A 24530-nucleotide genomic window follows, 5' to 3' on the forward strand; every position below is an offset into this window, starting at 1 on the left:
AAGCAAGTTGAGACGGAGTACAGGAAAGACAGAGAATCTACTGAAATGGTGTGGCGACAATAATCTCTCCCTCAATGTTGAAGGAGATAGTCATCGACTTCAGGAAACGTAGTGGAGGACATGCCCCTGTCCTCATCAATGGGACGAAGTGAAAATGATCAAGAGCTTCAAGTTTCCAGGTGTCCAGATCACCAACAACCTGTCCTGGTCCCTCTACACCGAGTTAAGAAAGTCCACCAATGCTTTTACTTTGTCAGGAGGCTAAGGAAATTTGGCATGTGTGCTATGACTCTCACAATTTTTACAAATGCACATTAGAAAGAATCCTTTCCGGATGTATCACAGCTTGGTATGGCTCCTGCTCTGACCAAGACCGCAAGAAACTACAAATTGTTGTGAACGTAGTCCAGTCCATTGTGTAAACCAGCCTCCCATCTATTGACTCTGTCTATACTTCCCGCTGCCTCAGGTACACAGCCAGCATAATCAAGGACCCCATGCACCCCCGACATACTCTCTTCCACCTTCTTTGGCCAGGAAAGAGATACAAAAGTCTGAGATCACATGCCAACCAACTCAAAAACAGCTTTTTCCCTGCTGCCATCAAACATTTGAATAGACCCACCATATTTTAAGTTGATCTTTCTCTGTACCTTAGCTATGCCTGTAACATTATATTCGGCACCCTCTCTTTTCCTTATCCCCCATTTACTCTAAGGTATGCTTTGTTTCTAATAGCGTGCAAGAAACAATACCTTTCACTGTATACCAATACATGTGACAACAATAAATCAAATGAAAACAAAAACCTAGTATGTCACAGCTCTCCAAAATTCTCTATTCTTCAAGATATGGGTTCCTCCACCAGCATTCAGCTAAGCAACCTTCCAACTCTCCCTCAATACCTTATTAATAATTTAAACCCCAATACACATGGTAGAATTTCAGAATTTGCAGATAACACAAAACTTGGAAGCATTGTGAACTTTTAGGAGGATAATGTACAAGTTCAAAACATCAGACAAATTGGTGGAATGTGGTGGTGGGGGAGTGAGAAACTCGTGGCAGATGAAGTTCAATTGGGAGACATGGAAATGGATTCATTTTGGCAGGAAGAACGCAGATCTTAGTGTGTATGTAATTAGCTGACCTTACTGTGCATGCAAGTTAGGTGACCTGAGTCAGGGCAGAAGGTTCATCATTTAAGTCAAAGCCCCCTTGGAAGAAAATAGATGAATGTCCACATGGGCCACACAAAGCTGACTCAGCCTCAAAGTTCCACAGTTTAGCATGTTATCATGCGTCCAACTCAATGTCAGACACATCACTAAACAATAGAAAATAAAATTGATTGAGAGCTTTTGATAGTTTTGTTAAAAAAAACACAAATCGAATGATAGTCACTAATTTGTCATCAAAATAACTGCTGCTCTGTAAATTCAGCAGAACATACATGAATTCTCAGAAATTACACCATATTAATCACTTTGTCAAGATAATACCATCGCACCAATAATTAAACATAAACTGCATACAAATTGGAAACACTCATTTCAAGCTAACTGCACCTATTATCTCAGTGACCCATGACCCATATTATTTAGGATTCAGCACTCTGCAGGACTCCTGTGTTAAGACCCAGGCCAGAAACTCCAAGGCATTTTGTGAAGTTAGCCTCGACCTTAAGTTTTACATTTGATTTTGGCGTTGGTGTTTCACTCCAGGTATGATTCAAGTGGCAGACTAGGAAGATTTTATCAAACAAAGTTTATTTAAGAACACAGTTAGATATGACAAAAATTAGCATAATTTCTACCAATTACAAGACTTAAACTTGACACAGTATAACTCTTAACAGCTAGCTATCCTTCTTGTTCCAACGTCAAGCAATATCCCACGACATACACCCTTCCTCAGCATTAGTTAGCACAAAAACAAGTTTGCTAATGTGATGCTGGATTTCCAGCTTTTTAATACCTCTGCATGGCGAACCCGACCACAGTTTCCAGAGAAGGATATATCCTGCGAACAGCGCAGCCTCAGAGGTAAACCCAGTCTCTGACAGCTCTCTTAAACAGCCACCCAGACAACAGTATGTCCAACTCGAGAGGGGGAAAAACACTGCTGTCTCTCTGCTTCAAACAGCTTCTGAAAAATGAAACTAAAACTAGACTTGTCTGCGAAAATAACTGGCCAATTGTAAGCAATGGCAGAGCACAAAACCCAAAACATAACAAGTGACAGATAGGAAGAGTGTAGGTGATTCTGAAGAGGTTATTGACTGCACAATTTCATGTTCCTCATCCTGAAAGAAGAGCATATACCGGTGGATCTTGGATGCTGTGATTATGACTATGTTCAAGAAGGGAAACCAATCTGATTGCAGTAATTACAATGGAGTCTCCCCACGAGAAAGATCATTGTAAGGATCCTCTTCGACAGCTTCCTCTCAGTGACTGTGGAACTCTTCCCAGAGTCACAGGACACTTTTCACCCATCAAGAAACACTACAGATGTGTTAGTCACTGTACAGCAAATTCAAGAAAAGTGCAAGGAACAGCACCAACTGTTGTAAATAGTCTTTGTCTTGTATATAGCAGGTGCGTACAGAGAAGCAAGGATTTCAAATGTGCATGGAATATTTAAGTAATGGATTCAAACATCAAAAAAGTATTTGTATTCACTGCTCCTTCCATAGATAATTTTTAAAACAATGATAAATCTGTTCATATTTTGCTTTTTATAGAGACAAAATAGCAGTGTCCTGTTGTAACTAACCCAATTTCATTGAGTTTGTGTCTGCTTTTGGCCAGTTGCCAGGTGATTGCGGTTGGACATGTGTAGACAAACAGAAGTCAGCACCCTGTTATTTTTAATGAGAAAGTGTGAGAGAGAGTGTGAGAGAGAGAGGAGAGAGAGAGTGTGCACGGGAGTGCATGCGACATTTTCAGTTACTTACTTGATGCCTTTTTAAAAAGTGATTATATCTGCCTTGCAGGCAGTGTACTCCAGACTTTCATTACTTCATGTAAAGAAAAAACTAATGTTTACTCCACAATTTTGTTAGGGCTTGCTTTTGCGCCACCAGGTTTGATGCTACTATGCCTTTAAGAAATGTATGGTAATAATGTTTCTCTGCAGGATGTTTTAGCAGTCCCTGGGATTTGTCAGCACCATATTGTCTGTAGCCACTGTCCTTTATTGTTAAAGGAAGACACGTGGGTCACAGTTAGGAGGAGTAAAGGTCAGAAGGGTAATGTGCCAGAGAGTACTCCAGTGGCTGTCTCTCATAATAGGAAGGGCTCGGCGACAGGTGAGAGAGGGGAGGGGAGTGAGCAATTAGTGGAGGGGTCACCTGTGGTTGTCCCACTCCAAAACAAGTATATTGTTTTGGATAGTGCGGAGGAGGATGACACTCCAGGGGTAAGCCACAGTGACCAGGTCACTGGCACAGAGTCAGGCTCTGTGGCCCGGAAAGGAAAGAGAGGGGTTAGGAGAGCAATAGTGGTGGGGGATGCGTCGGTTAGAGGCACGGACAGGCGATTCTGTGGGTGCGAACGGGACTCCAGGATGGTAGTCTGCCTACCTGGTGCTGGGGTAATGGATGTCTCCGAGCGGATAGGAGGTATCTTAAAAGGGGAAGATAAAGAAACGGATGTCATTGTACACATTGGTGCAAATGACGTAGATAGGAAGAGCAGGGGGATCCTACGAGAGCAATTCAGGGAGTTGGGAAATAGACTAAAAAGTAGGGTCTCCAGGGTGGCCATCTCTGGGCTGCTCCCAATGCCTCGTGCCAGTGAGGCTAAGAATAGGGAGTTAGTACAACTGAATGCTTGGCTAAAGGACTGGTCCAGGAGGAAGGGCTTCATTTTCCTAGATCAATGGGAAGTTTTCAGGAGAGGATGGCACCTGTACAAGAAGGACGGGTCACAACTAAGTTGGAAGGGCACGAATATCCTGGCTGGGAGTTTTGCTAGTGCAGTTCGGGGGGGTTTAAACTAGTATGGCAGGGGGGTGGGGATCAAAATATTAGGTCTACAAGTGTAGAGGCTGGGGACGAGCTTGGGGCTGGGACAAGGCTGGCAAAGAAGAGCACTCTGGGGGAGGATGACCTCACTGAGCCTGGGGGGTCTGGAGTGCTTATACTTCAATGCGAGGAGCGTAGCAGGTAAGACAGACGAACTTAGGGCCTTAATGCTCACGAGGAATTTGGATGTGGTTGCGGTGACAGAGACTTGGTTGAAAGAGGGACAGGACTGGCAGCTGAATATTCCGGGGTACAAGTGTTTTAGGCGAGACAGAGGAGGGGCCAAAAGAGGTGGGGGAGTAGCAGTATTAGTTGGAGAGCATATTACAGCAGTGCAGAGGGAGGACAATTCAGAGGGGTCGTGTAACGAGTCACTCTGGGTGGAGCTTAGAAACAGGAAGGGCGCAGTCACTATGTTGGGGGTATACTACAGGCCCCCCAACAGCCCAAGGGAAGTGGAAGAATGGATATGTCAGGTGATACTGGATAGGTGCAGGAAAAATAGGGTTGTTGTAGTGGGAGACTTCAATTTCCCTAGTATAGACTGGAAATCGCTGAGAGCTGGGACTCTGAATGGGGAGGAATTTGTAAAATGCGTACAGGAGGGTTCTTTGGAACAATATGTAGATAGCCCGACTAGAGAGGGGGCTATACTGGACCTAGTACTGGGGAATGAGCCCAGTCAGGTCTTCAAAGTTTTGGTAGGGGAACATGTGGCAAATAGTGACCACAATTCTGTTAGCTTTAGGATAGTGATGGAAAAGGATGAGTGGTGTCCCAAGGGTAAGGTGTTGGATTGGGGGAAGGCTAACTTTAGTGGGATCAGGCAGAAATTGGCAGCTCTTGATTGGGAGAGGCTGTTTGAGGGTAAATCCACATCTGGCATGTGGGAGTCTTTTAAGGAACAGTTGTTAGGGCTGCAGGACAGGCATGTGCCTGTAAAAAAGAAGGATAGGAAGGGTAGGATTCGAGAACCGTGGATAACCAGGGAAATTGAGGGACTGATCAAAAAGAAAAGAGAGGCGTATGTTAGGTCCAGGCAGCTAAAAACGGAGGGAGCTCTGGAGGAGTACAAAGAAAGTAGGAAAGAACTCAAACGGGGAATTAGAAGGGCAAAAAGGGGTCATGAAATGTCCTTGGCAGACAGGATTAAGGAGAATCCCAAGGCATTTTATTCATACGTTAGGAACAAAAGGGTTGTCAGGGAAAAGATCGGACCTCTCAGGGACAAAAGTGGGGAATTATGCTTGGAGCCCAAAGAAGTAGGGGAGATCCTAAATGAATACTTTGCGTCAGTATTCACAAAGGAGAGGGATGTGTTGACTGGGAGTGTCTCGGAGGGGAGTGTTGAACCGTTGGAGAAAATCTCCATTACAAGGGAGGAAGTGTTAGGTTTGTTAGAGAATATAAAGACTGACAAATCCCCAGGGCCTGATGGAATCTATCCAAGGCTGCTCAGGGAGACGAGAGATGAAATCGCTGGGCCTCTGACGCAAATCTTTGTCTCGTCACTGGACGCAGGTGAGGTCCCAGAGGATTGGAGGATAGCTAATGTGGTCCCGTTATTTAAGAAGGGTAGGAAGGATAACCCGGGTAATTATAGGCCGGTGAGCTTGACGGCCGTGGTGGGGAAGTTGTTGGAGAAGATTCTTAGAGATAGGATGTATGCACATTTAGAAAGGAATAAACTCATTAACGATAGTCAGCATGGTTTTGTGAGAGGGAGGTCATGCCTCACTAACCTGGTGGAGGTTTTTGAAGAAGTGACCAGAATGGTTGACGAGGGAAGGGCCGTGGATGTCGTCTATATGGACTTTAGTAAAGCGTTTGACAAAGTCCCTCATGGTAGGCTGGTGAAAAAGGTTGGATCTCATGGGATAAAGGGGGAGGTGGCTAGATGGGTGAACTGGCTTGGTCACAGAAGACAGAGGGTGGTAGTGGAAGGGTCTTTTTCCGGCTGGAGGCCTGTGACTAGTGGTGTTCCGCAGGGCTCTGTATTGGGACCTCTGCTGTTTGTGATTTATATAAACGATCTGGAAGGTGTAACTGGGGTGATCAGTAAGTTTGCGGACGACACAAAATTGGCAGGACTTGCAGATAGTGAGGAGCATTGTCAGAAGCTTCAGAAGGATATAGATAGGCTGGAAATTTGGGCAAAGAAATGGCAGATGGAGTTCAGTCCTGATAAATGCGAAGTGATGCATTTTGGTAGAAATAATGTAGGGAGGAGCTATACGATAAATGGCAGAACCATAAAGGGTGTAGATACGCAGAGGGACCTGGGTGTGCAAGTCCACAGATCCTTGAAGGTGACGTCACAGGTGGAGAAGGTGGTGAAGAAGACATATGGCATGCTTGCCTTTATAGGACGGGGAATAGAGTATAAAAGTTGGGGTCTGATGTTGCAGATGTATAGAACGTTGGTTCGGCCGCATTGGAATACTGCGTCCAGTTCTGGTCGCCACACTACCAGAAGGACGTGGAGGCTTTGGAGAGAGTACAGAGGAGGTTTACCAGGATGATGCCTGGTATGGAGGGGCTTAGTTATGGGGAGAGATTGGGTAAACTGGGGTTTTTCTCCCTGGAAAGACGGAGGATGAGGGGAGACTTAATAGAGGTGTATAAAATTATGAAAGACATAGATAGGGTGAACGGTGGGAAGCTTTTCCCCAGGTCGGTGGTGACGTTCACAAGGGGTCATAGGTTCAAGGTGAAGGGGGGGAGGTTTAACACAGATATCAGAAGGACATATTTTACACAGAGGGTGGTGGGGGCCTGGAATGCGCTGCCAGGCAAGGTGGTGGAGGCGGACACACTGGGAACGTTTAAGACTTATCTAGATAGCCATATGAACGGAGTGGGAATGGAGGGATACAAAAGAATAGTCTAGTTTGGACCAGGGAGTGGCACGGGCTTGGAGGGCCGAAGGGCCTGTTCCTGTGCTGTATTGTTCTTTGTTACTGAAGCAATGTAATTGACATCATGTTGGTTTTAACCTGCAGCGTTCTGTTGTTTGTGTTTCCCTGGGATGGCAGAGTAGAGCTTGATTGAGGGTGATTGACAAGTCAGGTCATATGGTCTGACTTGTCAATCACCCCCAAATCAAGCTCTAACTCCTCACTGAACGAGCTAGGAAGTCTTGAGCGCTCACTTAACCATGGGCAAGTTGCTGATGTGCCAGACAAGCTCATACAAACGTACGAATTAGGAACAGGATTAGGCCGCTCAGTTCCACAAGCCTGGTCCTACATTCTCCTACAAGAGGAAACATCCACTCCACATCCACCCTGTCAGTACCCCTTAAAGGTTTTAATCAAGTCACCTTACTCTGCTAAATTCTAGTGGATACAAACCTAACCTCTCCAACCTTTCCTCACAAGACAACCTGCTTATTCATGGAATTAGTCTCGGAAGCCTCTGAACTGCTTCTAATGTATTTATAACTCTCCTTATCCCTCTATTCCTTGCATATTTATGTCTTTCTCTAAAATCCCTTTATGCCCCCATCTTTTCTGCCTCCACCATCACCCCTGGCAGGACGTTCCAGACACCTATCACACACTGTAATAAAGCTTGCCCTTCACATCTCCTTTGAACTTTCCCCTCTCATCTTAAGTGCATGCCCCCTAGTTTTAAACATTTCAATTTTGGGAAAATGATTCTGACTGTCAACCCTTTCTATGCCCCTCATAATTTTATAGACTTCTGTCAGGTCTCCCCTCAGGCTTTGCCGCTCTGGAGAAAACAACCCTAGTTCGTCCAGCCTCTCCTTATAGTTCATACCCTCTAATCCCGGCAGCATCCTAGTAAACCTCTCCTGCCTCCATATCCTACCTGTAATGTGGCGACGAGAATTGAATGCAATACTCTAAGCTGCAACATGGATCCTGACTTTTGTACTCAATGCCACGACCAATAAAGGCAAGCACTCCATATGCCTTCTTTACCACCCTATCTATTTGTGTGGCCACTTTCAGGGTGCTTGAACCCCAAGATCGCTCAGTACATCAATGCTGCTTAAGGTCCTACCAATAAGTGTATACTTACCCTTAACGTTTGATCTCCCAAAGTGCAGCACCTCACATTTGCCCGGATTAAACTCCATCTGCCATTTCTCCGTCCATATCAGCAGCTGATCTACATCCCATTGTATCCTTTGACAACCTTCTACACTATCCACCCCACTTATCTTTGTGTCGTCTGCAAACTTATTAACCCGCCAATCTACATTTTCATCCAAGTCATTCATATATATCTCAAACAGCAGAAGTCTCAATACAGATCCCTGTGGAACACCACTAGTCACGGACCTCCAGCCAGTAAAACAGCCTTCCACCACTACTCTCTGACTTCTATGGGCAAGCCAATTCTGAATCCAAACAACCAAGTCACCTTAGATCTCATGGATCTTAATCTTCTGGATGAGCCTACCTTGAGGTACCTTATAGAATCATAGAACCCCTACAGTACAGAAGGAGGCCATTCGGCCCATCGAGTCGTACCAACCACAATCCACCCAGGCCCTAACCCCAAGTATTTACCATGCGAGTCCCCCAACACTAAGTATACAGTGAAAAGTATTGTTTCTTGCGCGCTATACAGACAAAGCATACCGTACATAAAGGAAAGGAGAGTGCGCAGAATGTGTTACAGTCATAGCTAGGGTGTAGGGAAAGATCAACTAAATACGAGGTAGGTCCATTCAAAACTCTGATGGCAGCAGGGAAGAAGCTGTTCTTGAGTTGGTTGGTACGTGTCCTCAGACTTTTGTATCTTTTTCCCGACAGAAGAAGGTGGAAGAGAGAATGTCCGGAGTGCGTGGGATCCTTAATTATGCTGGCTGCTTTTCCGAGACAGCAGGAAGTGTAGACAGAGTCGATGGATGGAAGGCTGGTTCGAAACGTTGGCTCCATTCTCTTCACTGATGCCGCCAGACCCTTCAGCACTTTCTGCCTTTGCTTCAGATTCCTGACCAAAGCTTTACTAAAATCCATGTGCACAACATCCACTGCTGTAATCTCATCGATCATCTTCAACACAGCCTCGAAAAAAAGTCAAGTTAGTAAGACATGATCTGTCTCGCACAAAGCCATGCTGACTTTCCCTAATTCGATGATGCTTTTCCAAATGCGCGTAAATCCTATCCCTAAGAATTCTCTACAATAGCTTCCCAAACACTGATGTGAGACTTAGTGGTCTATAATTTCATGGAATTTTGGATTTGGTCAATACCACTGTCCAGGTGATGGTAATTTTCCTGAGTTCCTCCCTCCTTTCCATTTTCTGAATTAGTTATTTCTGGAATACTACTTATGTTCTCTATAATGAAGACTGATGCAAAATACCTCCTTTAATTCATCCACCATAACTCTACTTTCCATTATCAATTAGCCAGAAGTATTTTCTATAGGACCAATGTGCTCACTTTGTGAACTCTTATTTGTATATCTATTGAAACACTTTGGAGGCGATTCTCTTTCAAAAAAAATGGTGTGAATTATTAAATACCACCTAGATAGAAGTAGCCAACTATAAATTTCATCCAACGCAAGTAACCAGCAGACTATGACAAACTGTTGGGTTATTATGGATTCCAATAAAAAAAGTTAGATCAATCATCATACTTTCCACATTAAAAGTTGCAGAACACAAGATATGAAGAACAGAATGAATTTCACAATCACAGATCCAGAAACAAAACTGACTGATCGTCTTAAATGGGTGACCCCCTCATTTTTAAATCAGAAATTAGGAGACATTTTCTCAGAGGGTCGAGAGTCTTTGGAACTCCCTGCTTCTACCACTTTTTGAGGAAGAATCTTTGAATATTTTAAGGCAGAGGTAGATAGGTTCTTGATAAGCCCCCCCCCCTCCCCCCCCCCCCCGGGGGGGGGGGGGGGTGTGTGTGTGTGTGTGTGTGTGTGTGTGTGTGTGTGTGAGAAAGGTCATCAGGGTAGGCAGGAATGTGGAGTTGAGGTTGCAATCAGATCAGCCATGATCTTATTGAATGGTGGAATAGGCTCGATGGGCCAAGTGGTCTACTCCAGCTCCGATTTTATATGATATTTTCGTTCCGAGTCGAGCAATACTGAGGCAGACAGAATAACATCACCAGCTCCAACTGAGGTCAGGTCACTCATAAGAACATAAGAAATAGGAGCAGGAGTAGGCCATCTAGCCCCTCGAGCCTGCCCCGCCATTCAATAAGATCATGGCTGATCTGAAGTGGATCAGTTCCACTTACCCGCCTGATCCCCATAACCCCTAATTCCCTTACCGATCAGGAATCCATCTATCCGTGATTTAAACATATTCAACGAGGTAGCCTCCACCACTTCAGTGGGCAGAGAATTCCAGAGATTCACCACCCTCCCTGAGAGAAGAAGTTCCTCCTCAACTCTGTCCTAAACTGACCCCCCTTTATTTTGAGGCTGTGTCCTCTAGTTCTAGCTTCCTTTCTAAGTGGAAAGAATCTCTCCCCCTCTACCCTATCCAGCCCCTTCATTATCTTATAGGTCTCTATAAGATCCCCCCTCAGCCTTCTAAATTCCAACGAGTACAAACCCAATCTGCTCAGTCTCTCCTCATAATCAACACCCCTCATCTCTGGTATCAACCTGGTGAACCTTCTCTGCACTCCCTCCAAGGCCAATATATCCTTCCGCAAATAAGGGGACCAATACTGCACACAGTATTCCAGCTGCGGCCTCACCAATGCCCTGTACAGATGCAGCAAGACATCTCTGCTTTTATATTCTATCCCCCTTGCGATATAGCCCAACATCCTTGATCACCTGTTGCACCTGCAGACTGGGTTTTTGCGTCTCATGCACAAGGACCCCCAGGTCCCTCTGCACAGTAGCATGTTGTAATTTTTTTCGATTAAGATAATAATCCAATTTGCTATTATTTCCTCCAGAGTGAATAACCTCGCATTTGTCAACGTTATACTCCATCTGCCAGATCCTCGCCCACTCACTCAGCCTGTCCAAATCTCTCTGCAGACCTTCTACGCCCTCCACACTCACCATAGATATAGATTATAGAATCATTTGTGTAGTTATCGTTTAATACCACAACAGACAGTATTATCCAATAAGTCACAGCTAACCATACAGGATGCTTCCCCCCCCCCCTCAATGCCCATTCTTTGACAGCACCTTTAAAATCTGCCATTTTCTAGTAGAAAGACAAGAACAACACATGCAAGGAAACACCATCACCTGCAAGTTCCCCTCCAAGCCACACATCAGTCTGACTTGGAAATAAATCGCTGTTTCTTAATTGTTGCTGGGTCAAAATCCTTCCTTATGGGCACCTGTGGGTGCATCTAAAGCCCACAGATTAAAGTGGTTCAAATGGGCAGCACACCAGCACCATCTCAAGGACAGTTAGGGATGGGCAATAAATGCTAGCTTAATGAGTGATGTCCACATCTCATGAATGATTTTTTAAAAATGCTTTGAATGCATGGTCCTTTAATATTTTTCTAAAAAATCTGTAGTTTTGGGTTTACTGTTTATTCTGATCACCTCACCACACATGGGACTCTTACTAAATTTGCACTAGCAAATGCACCCAAAAATCTGCAAAATGTTGTATTTCTTTAAAAAACTTATAAATCAACAAGAACTAAACAGAATTCACAAATATACTATATTTAACAGAGCCTAGGGGAGCCTATTTTGAGTGAAATTACTTTGAATTCCTTATTTTACCTAATCTATCATTTTCTAGTTTTCCAGCTTTCCAAGTATTTTGTTTTCTTATGGGCCATTACTCACATTTTACCCAGAGCTGCTTAAGGTAGAATACTTAATTTGACATTTAAAAGAAAAGCAGTTAGTCAAGTTTGTACTTTGTTACCTGCATGAATAGCCATTCAGCCACTGTACTAGAACATTATGGATCCTGATCAAGAGTTAGTGATCCCTGTAAAGCGATAACTCATATTGATAATTCATAACTCAACCCTTGTACCGCAATCATTTCATTTCAGAATCTGTGTGACCTAACAAAACAATCATAAGTTACACAAATTTAGTCCCAGTAGGGAGCTCAACTAAACACCAAAAAGAACAAATTTACCCTATTGTCTAATCATTCTGCGATTCAGGGTTCCTGGCTGACTGCAAGGACAAACAGCATTCCCAAGGTCACAAATAGAACAAGGGTGACACAAATGGTGGACAAAGCTGCCATAGTGACACAAGTAGATCAGTATCAGCAGGCATGCAGAGCTTGACTGAAGACACCCTGAAAGTGCTTGGATACAGTTCCAAAGCAAGACATCACTGGCAAGCCCAATCCAACAGAAAGATATAGACTCAATGTCAATCACACCACTGCAAAATTTTAGTCTCTTTTAAGATGATATTTTTAACCTACAGATCCTTTGGGCCTCATAGATGTAGCTTTAATTAATCCTGCAAATAACATAAGATAGTTGAGGAATTCAAAGCAAATTATCATTTATCTAAATTCTGAGAAGTTCAATAAGACCATCAACACCTCATACCTCAAAAGTGAGCTAATGACTTCTGCCACTGTAGAGATCAAATTCCAAAGAAATTGTATAAAGGCCATTTACATTTCTTAAGCCAGTTCTGGCCAATGCAGGTGACCACCTCGAGGACTCTAAAACCTCTTTTGAAATCCTTAACAGTTGAAACATTACCAATCTCAAGAATGCAGACTAAGGGATATACAACTTTGATCAAGCCAAAGTGGGGGTGGGAGCCAAGCTGGTGGAACAGGCAATATTGCCTTGTGAGGCTGCCGCGGTCAGACTGCCATTTTTCTATCTAGCAGATAACTCAGCAAAAGGGCTCTATCCAGGTTTGAATACCTGGCTCCCCACCCACACTGCTGCTATTCGAACTTCTGTACCAGCGCCTACAAAACGGATTCATCTCGACGTGCCTATCCCATTGTGGAAGTCACCTTTGCTGGAAAAGTGAATTACCCAGCAACAGTCTTTAGCCTGCGGATTCTTATGAATTAATACACCATTGGACTTTAATTGTGGAGTCTGGATTCACGTGAAACAGTAGTTCTTATTTTGCCTATGGTCTCTTTCTTGTACCTCTCTCTTTCCTGTCTCCCACCTTTATTGCATGAACGAAGTCACATTGCGACCTCCTGCTGCTTTTGACTTTTAGTTCATCCCATCGCAAGTTTGTGGTGGAGTTATTAGTAGAGAATTGAATCACACCAACAATGCGGCACTGTTTATAAAGGAGGAAAATGAAAACAAAATAAAAAGCCTGCTTAAGGACAGGTGGTGAAAGGAGAAATCGGGGTTGTTTGCGTTACACATCCTTCGAACTGTAGCACATCACTGAATTTCTCAACAACATCAACATCTGGTGATTACTACTGGCCAGGAACTGAATGGAATTGGTCAGCCTGGTTGCTCCTCAATTCAAGGATGACATCTACTCAGTGCTGAGAGCTTCTCCCATGAGTCTACAAGTGGCTGAACAGGCCGATTCTCTCTTTGGACACATGGAGGCAGGATGTCTCAAGGCACTGGGACTTAGAGTGCAAGGTTTGGTTCATTTTCTTTCCTTCTCTGCTGTCACTTGGCCTCATCAGCAAGATCAAAGTGCAATGCAGCTTAATGGACAAGCTTAATAGGCTTGCCTGGATCCACTATAGTTCGCCTATCGCCGCAACAGGTCAGCAGTAGACGCCATCACCCTGGTCCTACACTGAACCTTGGAACACCTTGATAACAAAGGCACCTATGTCAGACTCCTATTAAGCTGAGTAGCCAGTTCCTCCGAGTCAGTAATATCAATAAAGCTTTGAATGTGGTAGTAAAGTGTCTTTTTAGCATTTTCTTTGCCCTCCTTTGGAACTCCAGCCATTTTAAAAATTCATTCATGGGAGATGGGTGTCACTGACTGGCCAACACTTATTGTCCAAGGGCAGTTGAGAGTCAACCACATTGCTGTGTCTCTGGAGTCACATGTAGGCCAGACCAGGTAAAGATGGCAAATTTCCTTCCCTAAAGGACATTAGTGAACCAGACGACCTTTTCCGACAATCAGCAAAGGTTGCATGGTCATCAGCAGATTCTTAATTGCAGATTATTTTTCATTGTATTCAAATTCCACCATCTGCCGTGGCGGGATTCAAACTCTGGTTCCCCAGAACAGTGGATGAGTTTCTGGATTAATAGTCCAGCAATAATACCACTAAGCCATCACACCTCCCTTTTCGGCCATCCAAACAGTATCCAGTTCACCATAGTTCATTTTGCAGCAGTTTTTCCCAAATGCCTGTGGAGCTAGATTTAAGAAAGGCACCAATATTTGTTCAAAGGTTCCCCCTCAAATGAATCTGGAGGATGCAATGGAGACATTGCTGGTGGAATTTCGCTAGCTCTCGTGTTGCTGATACAAAGTATAGTTATACTCAATGCAGTACAGCAATGCCAATTGGTCTGTGCGCTAAGACTTTTGTTGTCTTGCAGAGATCTTTGTCGTCAAACTTTGCTGCCATAGTTTGTAGAAGGGTGAGCTGGCCCAGCTGATTCAGCGTTGGACCTCATCAAAATGGTGGCTTTTTTTGAGAGAGGTGACTGCCAAGGTATGGGAAGTACTCATCATATTCCAGGGTCTCTCCTTCAACATATAAGAAAGATGGAATATATGGCCGACTAGGTCCAGATTAATATACTAGTTTTGTTTTAGCAACATTCAAGGACAGACCAAGACTCGTGTGCAGAATTGGAGAGATTGAGACTGGCTTGTAAATCTGGTGCAGAGTAGGCAACAACACTGCAGTCATCCACATATTGTAGATCATGTACATCTATGGTGACCAGTTTTGCTTTAGCAACTAATGTAAAAGAGTTTTCTATCTATGTGGTATTTAATAACTCACACCAGAGGGACGCTGATTTCTGATGAGGTGAACAGCCATTGTAAAGCAGATTGCAAACAGTGTGCAGGCTACCGGGCTGCCTTGCAAGGCTGCGCAGTAGCCCAGCATTAAGCTTGACATTGGCCAGAATTTTGAATATACTTATTTCAGATCTCCCACTCAAGACAGTTGCAGTCGTATCATCATGAAGCTATTGCAGGATTGTGATGAGGTTTCTCAGTCATCCAAATCTCTGGAATACAATCCACAAGAGCTTCGAGATTAGAAGCACACTGACCTAGGAAACAAATCAATATGTCTTCTTAAAAGAATTTTGTATTTCCATCAGATGCATTGGTTTTACTGCCACTCTATCCTGGAATAGTTAAAAATCATCCAAAGCCATTGTCCTAATAAAAGCAAATTACTGCGGATGCTGGAATCTGAAACCAAAAGAGAAAATGCTGGAAAATCTCAGCAGGTCCGGCAGCATCTGTAAGGAGAGAAAAGAGCTGACGTTTCGAGTCCAGACGACCCTTTGTCAAAGCTTTGTCCTGCTGTTCTTGCACAGTTCTTTGAACTTTCGACAGATCGTCCATTCCCTCTCATCTTCACTGTTTGATCACCACTCATACACAATAGTTGTACTATTTCCTTTAATGTATCTTAATTCCGTCCCAATGGATTCAATCTTAACAGAATCTCATACGAACTAGGAATGGGGGTAGGCTACGAGCCCTTGAACCTGCTCCATCATTCAATAAGATCATGGCTGATCGAACTGTAACTTCAAGCCCACATCCCTGCCTACCCCTGAAAACATTTAAAAAGTGCTTCGAAAGGTTAGTCATGACACAAATCAATCCCGGCCTCCCAGATTGCCTGGATCCACTATAGTTTGCCTATTGTCGCAACAGGTCAGCAGCAGACGCCATCACCCTGGCCCTACACTGAATCTTGGAACACCTTGATAACAAAGTCACCTATGTCAGACTCCTATTTCTTGACTGTAGCTCAGCCTTCAACATCATTATTCCAACAAAACTCATGTCCAAACTCTGGCCTGGGGCTCAGCTCCTTCCTCTGTGACTAGATCCTAGACTTCCTAACCCACAGGCCGCAGTCAGTAAGGATAGGCAACAACACCACCTCCACGATCATCCTCAACACTGGTGCCCCACAAGGCTCTGTCCTCAGCCCCTTACTATACTCCTTATACACCTATGACTGTGTGGCCAAATTCCCCTCCAACTCAATTTTCAGGTTTACTTATGACACCACCATAGTGGGTCGGATCTCAAACAATGGCGAGATGGAGTATAGCAAAGAGATAGACAATCTGGTGAACTGGTGTGATGACAATTCCTCCCTCAAAGTCAACAAAACAAAGGAGATAGTTATCAACTTCAGGAAGCATAGTGCAGGACGTGCCCCTGTCTACGTCAACGGGGACGAAGGGGAAATGGTCAAGAGCCTCAAGTTTCTAGGTGTTCAGATCACCAACAACCTGTCCTGGTCCCTCCAAGCTGATGCTAGTTATGAAAGCCTATCAACGTCTCTACTTTTTCAGAAGTCTAAGGAAATTTGGCATGTCCGCTACGACTCTCTCTAACTTCTATAGATACACCATAGAAAGCATTCTTTCTGGTTGTATCACAGCTTGGTATGACTCCTGCTCTGTCCAAGACTGTCCAAGTCCATGATAAAGGGTCGTGAACGAAGCCCAGTCCATCACACAAACCAGCCTCCTATCTATTGACTCTGTCTACACTTCCCGCTGCCTCGGAAAAGCCAGCATAATCAAGGACCCCATGCACCCCGGACATACTCTCTTCCATCTTCTTCCGTCAAGAAAAAGATACAAAAGTCTGAGGTCATGTACCAACCGACTCAAGAACAGCTTCTTCCCTACTGCCATCAGCCCTTTGAATGGACCTACCTTGCATTAAGTTGATCATTTTCAACTCCTTAGCTATGACTGTAACACTACATTCTGCACTCTCTCCTTTCCTATGAACGGTATGCTTTGTATGGCACAACAAACAATACTTTTCACTGTATGCTAATACGTGACAATAATAAATCAAATGAACTCAAAAACTTATCATCCCCTTGTTAATCAAAAATCTATCTAGCTCTGCCTTTAAATTATTCAAAAGCTCTGCTTCCACTGTCTTTTGAGGCGTACAATTCCAAAGACTCCTGACTCTCAGAAAAGATTTCTCTGCATTTCTATCTTAAATGGACCTTTATTTTTAAACCATGGCCCCTAGTTCCAGGTTCTCCCACATGTGAAATCATCCTCTCCACATCCACTCTGTCATCCCTTGTCGTCAATCTTCACATTTTAGTGTCATGAATACCTCCTTTTCTTGTTCCCTATATCTCCTGAAATGCAATAACCAGTGTAGTAAAAATCCATGTAGTCAACTCAATTTTCTATAAAATATATAAAGTCAGCACCAGATTACGTTAGCAAATAAGGCAACTAACTGACACATAACCCATTTCTGTAACTAAAGCACAGATAATCATTGGAACATAGCTAATCTAACTCCAGATTGGTTGAAGGCCTACATGATCTGACTACAATAAAGACACCAGGAAGAAAAATAGTCAATCAATTACAGAGCTAAAGAATTATTCAACCCAAATTAAAGATAACATTCAATGTGCCTTTTCATCCTTACAGCAAGGATATTAAGCTCGTGTCCAAACCTAAACCAAGTTATTCTAGCTCCTCCAACATACTGTGTTTCCAGTTTGTTAGTTTTACTTCCCTCAGGACTGTAGATGGATGCAATCAGCATCCTGTGCCTCTTCCACATTTGAGTTTCACTGTGCTTTTTTTAAATACTACTTTGTAAATCAACAGTTATCCTATTTAATTGCTCCATTTTGTCCCCTTGAATCATTTGTAGCCCCAATGCTGTAATACATTAAGACTGAAACAAAGCCCTAAATATCTCTTTGTGATCCATATTGGTCCAACCCATTCTTTAGTTATCCTTTTATTTACTAATAGAATCCTAATAGAGAGAGAGGTTTACAGCATGGAAACAGGCCCTTCGGCCCAACTTGTCCATGACGCCCTTTTTTTTTACAAACCCCTAAGCTAATCCCAATTGCCCGCATTTGGCCCATATCCCTCTAACCCATGTAACTGTCTAAATGCTTTTTAAAAGACAAAATTGTACCCGCCTCTACTACTACCTCTGGCAGCTTGTTCCAGACACTCACCACCCTCTGAAAAAAATTGCCCCTCTGGACACTTTTGTATCTCTCCCCTCTCACCGATGCCCTCTAGTTTTAGACTCCCCTACCTTTGGGAGATGTGGAACCTTTTTAATTTTCTCAATGTTTTCCTGATTAGCAACTCAAATGACATCCACTATGAATGCTTAGCCCCTCAGACACTGCTGAGCTGAGGTAACCAATCAACCATCTCCTACAATATAGTTACCTCTCTAATGATGCCACCAGGATTGAAAAATATAGTGTCAGGTTCATATAAGGCATCGCCATAAAGATACCGCCATCATTTTTTACGATTGGCATGTATAATTGCACTGTCATAGCTTTATTGCCACTGCAACCTATGCCAAGACTCCACCAGTACCCACAAGCATGAACCTGGTCATAAGAGACATTCTGCTGTTTGCTTCCCAGTGTCACAATTCTATAGGTACCACATTGCCTTCAGTCAATAACATTGTCCTGAGATGTAACTACAACACAACTGGTTGCTGCGAGCTTCCCTTCAGAAACCAACTGACTTCCCAAACACTGCATTAATCGCCAAGCCGATTGCCTCACTTGTAAAAGCGTTATTTGGAAGAGGCAGTATTTTTCTTGAGGTCTAGAATCAGAGCGAAAGGCTATCCAAGTAGCTGAAAATACGATTAGGTTGAGGCCACACGTAACTTACAGAAAAAATTAAAGCTGAGACAAAGGTGTGGTTGCACCAACTGCTTGAATCAAGTCATGGATCAGCTGTATACCAGTAGTGATTTCTAAGACCACAAATATTAAGACAAACATGATTGAAGAAAATTATGGAATATCTGTAAACTCTGATGGATAACAATTTAATTCCAAGAAAGAATTTCTTACAAGCTGCAAGTGTGGCAGCATGCCACTCAAACACATAATGGAGAATAATGTTATCTCATTGTCAAAATATCTTGGACAAATTTCAACTGAAGCTGATGGCTGAGAAGTGTTGGTGCGTTAACAATTCATGCTCTTGAAAGTCTGGAAAGAGTGTTTGAATCAATTCAGTTTGGAAATGCAGTCTATAGTTGTCATATTGTTCTGAACCTGTTCAATAGCATGATACTCATAGCTTTTTGATGCCACCACATCTTAAATAAGATGTTAAAGTCCACCTTTTACATATACGACACAAGCATGAGCAACACGCGGCTGACTTGAAAAGTATACAATGCTTATGGATACACTATGCACAGATCTGTCATTTACAGCATGATTTAATGAACCCCAAGGTTATGAACAGTCAGCCTGATGAAAGAAAATATTTGCCAGCAAGTGTGACCCTGAACTCCCCAAAGCTCCCTTCTCATTCCACTCTGACATTTCCATTTACAAATTTCAGTACCTCAATTCTTCTGGGCACTGTACGGTCCTTGCTGTTGTTTCCTCTCATCAGAGAATCTACACTAGAGATCATCATTTAAAAATAGGGAGTCCTTCATTTAAGACGGAGATGAGGAGGACTTTTTTCTCTGAAGGTTGAATGTCTTTGAAACTCTTCCTCAAAAGGCAGTGGAAGCAGAGACTTTGAATATTTTTTTTTGAAGGCAGAGCCAGATAGGTTCTTAGTTAACAAGAGGGTGAAAAGTTATCAGGATAGACAGTAATGTGGGGTTGAGGTTACCAGCAGATCAGCCATGATCTTATTGAATGTCAGGGCAGGCTCTAGGGGCTGAGTGGCCTCCTCCTAATTTGTACATTCATATGTTTTCAGTTCCCCTACCTCTCCACTTTCTCATTTTTGTTTATTTGGGCCACTTTATTTGCTCATTTGTTTCATGTTGCCATATTAGAAACCCCTTAGTGTCGGGGCATGAGCAGGCTAAATACGTGGGGTTACAGGGATAAGGTCTGGGTGGGATTGCTGTCGGTGCAGGTATGATAGGCTGAATGGCCTCTTTGGTATTGTAGGGATTCTATGAACAAGATCGTTCATATCATCTAACAGTTCAACTAATGCAGTAACTCCATCTCTATCGTGATAAAATCTGTTGCTATGTCATTTTCCCTTTTAATCAAACGCTCACCTAAGTTTTAGTTTTCAGTTCTAATGAAGAACATTCACCCAAAACGTTGATAAAAGGAATAGAAGTAGGCCATACCACCCCTCTGGCCTGTTCTGCCAGTCATTGAGATCAAGGTTGATCTAATCTTAACCTCAACCCCACCTTCTGACTTGTTCCACATAACTCGTCTTTCCTGATTTGGTTACAGATGCTGATTAGACATACCACTTTTTATCGACATTTCCTGTTTTAAATTTCTACCAACATGTTTTTGAGGGCCATGTTTTTGAGGAAGAGGAGGTGTTACAGGCTAATAGGCTGGAGGAAATAGATGTTCGGAGGGAGGATGTACTGGCGGTTTTGAATAAACTGAAGGTCGATAAGTCCCCTGGGCCTGAAGAAATATATCCGAGGATTCTTTGGGAGGCAAGGGATGAGATTGCAGAGCCTTTGGCTTTGATCTTTGGGTCCTCACTGTCCACGGGGATGGTGCCAGAGGACTGGAGAGTGGCGAATGTTGTTCCTCTGTTTAAGAAAGGGAATAGAAATGACCCTGGTAATTATAGACCGGTTAGACTTACTTCGGTGGTTGGTAAATTGATGGAAAAGGTCCTTAGGGATGGGATTTACGACCATTTAGAAAGATGCGGATTAATCCGGGATAGTCAGCACAGATTCGTGAAGGGCAAGTCGTGCCTCACAAATTTGATTGAATTTTTTGAGGAGGTAACTAAGTGTGTTGATGAAGGTAGGGCAGTTGATGTCATATACATGGATTTTAGTAAGGCGTTTGATAAGGTCCCCCATGGTCGGCTTATGATGAAAGTAAGGAGGTGTGGGATAGAGAGAAAGTTGGCCGATTGGATAGGTAACTGGCTATCTGATCGAAGACAGAGGGTGGTGGTGGATGGAAAATTTTCAGATTGGACGCAGGTTGCTAGCGGAGTGCCACAGGGATCAGTGCTTGGTCCTCTGCTATTTGTGATTTTTATTAATGACTTAGAGGAGGGGGCTGAAGGGTGGATCAGTAAATTTGCTGATGACACCAAGATTGGTGGAGTAGTGGATGAGGTGGAGGGCTGTTATAGGCTGCAAAGAGACATAGATAGGATGCAAAGCTGGGCTGAAAAATGGCAAATGGAGTTTAACCCTGATAAATGTGAGGTGATTCATTTTGGTAGGACTAATTTAAATGTGGATTACAGGGTCAAAGGTAGGGTTCTGAAGACTGTGGAGGAACAGAGAGATCTTGGGGTCCACATCCACAGATCTCTAAAGGTTGCCACTCAAGTGGATAGAGCTGTGAAGAAGGCCTATAGTGTGTTAGCTTTTATTAACAGGGGGTTGGAGTTTAAGAGCCGTGGGGTTATGCTGCAACTGTACAGGACCTTGGTGAGACCACATTTGGAATATTGTGTGCAGTTCTGGTCACCTCACTATAAGAAGGATGTGGAAGCGCTGGAAAGAGTGCAGAGGAGATTTACCAGGATGCTGCCTGGTTTGGAGGGTAGGTCTTATGAGGAAAGGTTGAGGGAGCTAGGGCTGTTCTCTCTGGAGCGGAGGAGGCTGAGGGGAGACTTAATAGAGGTTTATAAAATGATGAAGGGGATAGATAGAGTCAACGTTCAAAGACTATTTCCTCGGGTGGATGGAGCTATTACAAGGGGGCATAACTATAGGGTTCATGGTGGGAGATATAGGAAGGATATCAGAGGTAGGTTCTTTACGCAGAGAGTGGTTGGGATGTGGAATGGACTGCCTGCAGTGATAGTGGAGTCAGACACTTTAGGAACATTTAAGCGGTTATTGGATAGACACATGGAGCACACCAGGATGATAGGGAGTGGGATAGCTTGATCTTGGTTTCAGATAAAGCTCGGCACAACATCAATGCCCATTGATGCTCAGTTTGGATTCCACCAGGGTCACTCAGCTCGTGATCTCATAACAGCCTTGGTTCAAACATGGACAAAAGAGCTGTGCTGTACTGTTCTATTTTCAACAGAACTTTTGATTGTTAATTTGAGATACCAGAAACAATGCAACATATCAGGAGATAAATTTACAGCAAATCGGCCCTTTGGCAATTATCTACCATACAATGTGGAAAATTGCCCAGGTATATCCTGTACAGAAGACACAGAACAAATCCAATCTGGCCAATTACATCCCCCCATCAGTCTACTCTCAGTCATCAGTAAAGTGATGGAAGGGGTCATCAACGGCGCTATCAAGTGACACTTACTCAACAATAACCTGCCCATTGATGCTCAGTTTGGATTCCACCAGGGTCACTCAGCTCGTGATCTCATAACAGCCTTGGTTCAAACATGGACAAAAGAGCTGAACACCAGAGGTGAGAAGAGTGACTGCCTTTGACATCAAAGCAGCATTTGACCAAGTTTGGCATCAAGGAGCCCGAGCAAAATTGGAGTCAATGGAAATCAGGGGAAAATCCTCTGTCAGTTGGAGTCATACCTGGCACTAAGGATGATGGTTGTGGTGGTTGGAGGTCAATCATCTCACCTCCAGGACATCACTGCAGGAATTCCCCTCAGTGCAGTGCCCTAGGCCCAACCATCTTCAGCTGTTTCATCAACAACCTTCCTTCCATAATAAAGCCAGAAGACATGGTGTTCGCTGATGACTGCACAATGTTCAGTACCATTCATATCTCCTCAGATACTGAAACAGTCCACATCCAAATGCAGCAAGACCAGGACAATATCCAGACTTGGGCTGACAAGTGGGAAGTAACATTTGCACCACACAACACAAGTGCCAGGCAATGACAATCTCCAACAAGAGAGAATCTAACCATCGCTCCTTGACATTCAATGACATTACTATCACTAAATCCCCCGCTCTCAAGACCCTGGGAGTTCCACTGACCAAAAATTGAACTGGACTACCATACAAATACTGTGGCTACCAGAGCAGGTCAAAGGTTAGGAATCCTGCGTCAAGCAAGTCCCCACCTGACTCCCCAAAGCCTGTCCACCATTTACCAAAACACGAAGTAATAGAATACTCTCCCCACTGACCTGGATGAGTGCAGCTCCTGCAACACTCAAGAAGCTCGACACCATCCAGGACAAAGCAGCCCGCTTGATTGCCACTCCTTCCACAAACATTCAATCCCTCCATCACCAATGAACAGTAGCAGCGGTGTGTAACATCTGTAAGATGCACTGCAGGAAATCATCACGATTCCTTAGGCAGCACCTTCCAAATCCACGACTACCACCTAGGACAAGAGCAGTGATACCTGGGAACAGCACCACCTGGGAGTTCCCCTTCAAACCACTCACCATCCTGACTTGGAAATATATCACCATTCCTTCACTGTCACTGAAACCAGAGCACCCAGAGGAAACCCACGCAGACACAGGTAGAACGTGGAGACTCCACGCAGACAGAGATCCAAGCCGGGAATCGAACCTGGGGTCCCTGGCACTGCGAGACAGCAGCCTCACCATGCCAACATCAGGTTAGACACATTTTGTTAATACTGGGACAAAAATTGCAATGCCTTTAATCAATTCAACTTACTAACTATACACAAGATTTGAACACTTCGATAAACTGAACTTGTACTTCAAATATATTTCTAAGTTTGTGTTACAACTAACTCAACTCCATATCTCAATATTGACACTGGAACATTAGAACATAAAACTTAATACCTAAAGTGTGTGGTCATCCTAAACGTTGGGCTGCCAGAGTTAACTTCAGTGCTACTCACTGCACAGAAGGACACTATTTAGCAGGAAGCGTCACTTGCGAGCTCAAGCGCATGCGCGGTTGCTATTGTCAGCGGATACTCACTATTTGGCAAAGGACATTCGGGGCCTGCGTCCTTGCTGCCCCATCGAGCCTGCTTCCCTCAGAGCGCGCACAGCTACAACAACAATAAAATAACAAACCGCACCAACGCATTAACTGCTTGACATCGAGAGGAGCCAGGTGATCAGCTACAAAGAGGGTTTCGAATTGGCGGGCGAGAATCTGCCGGCTGCTGTGCCCCTGAGTTCCAGCCTCATCCCGCCTCTGCCGTCGCTACCAGTCAACGGCCGCCATTGCAGCGTCGCACTGCACCCTGGGATTTCCGCCTGCCCGCCCCCCACTCCCCAGGGCGTCACGTGGGTCGAGCAGCCCTCCCTTCCCGCCACCAGAGGGTTGCAATTTTCAGAATGGGAACCTGCTGGGAGACAGTGCAGTTGTCTCAATACCAGCAGTCCCAACGTTGCCAAAGCAACACAAAAAAAAGAGCCAACAAAATGCCCCCTTTTTAGAGAGGTGCAAATAGTTCAGAACTATTAACTGTAAAATAGAAAAAAACTTTTATA

At 43.9% G+C, this 24530-nt stretch overlaps 1 protein-coding gene across 3 annotated transcripts in view; it reads right to left on the reverse strand.

Annotated features, from left to right (window-relative positions):
- Nucleotides 1-24295, reverse strand: part of LOC144509391 (protein phosphatase EYA3-like) — a 63738-nt gene extending 39443 nt beyond the window's left edge. For 2 of the 3 annotated variants that reach the window (XM_078238184.1, XM_078238183.1), the window contains exon 1: nucleotides 24010-24262. In XM_078238184.1, coding sequence (XP_078094310.1) covers nucleotides 24010-24120 — 111 coding nt within the window. In that variant the 5' untranslated portion in view covers nucleotides 24121-24262. Of the gene's footprint in view, nucleotides 1-24009 lie in introns of all 3 variants that reach the window. The other variant, XM_078238185.1, reaches the window with a different exon arrangement.
- Between the last annotated feature and the right edge of the window lie 235 nt (nucleotides 24296-24530).

Source organism: Mustelus asterias, chromosome 21 (genome assembly GCF_964213995.1).
Source record: "Mustelus asterias chromosome 21, sMusAst1.hap1.1, whole genome shotgun sequence".
Taxonomy (NCBI): Eukaryota; Metazoa; Chordata; class Chondrichthyes; order Carcharhiniformes; family Triakidae; genus Mustelus; species Mustelus asterias.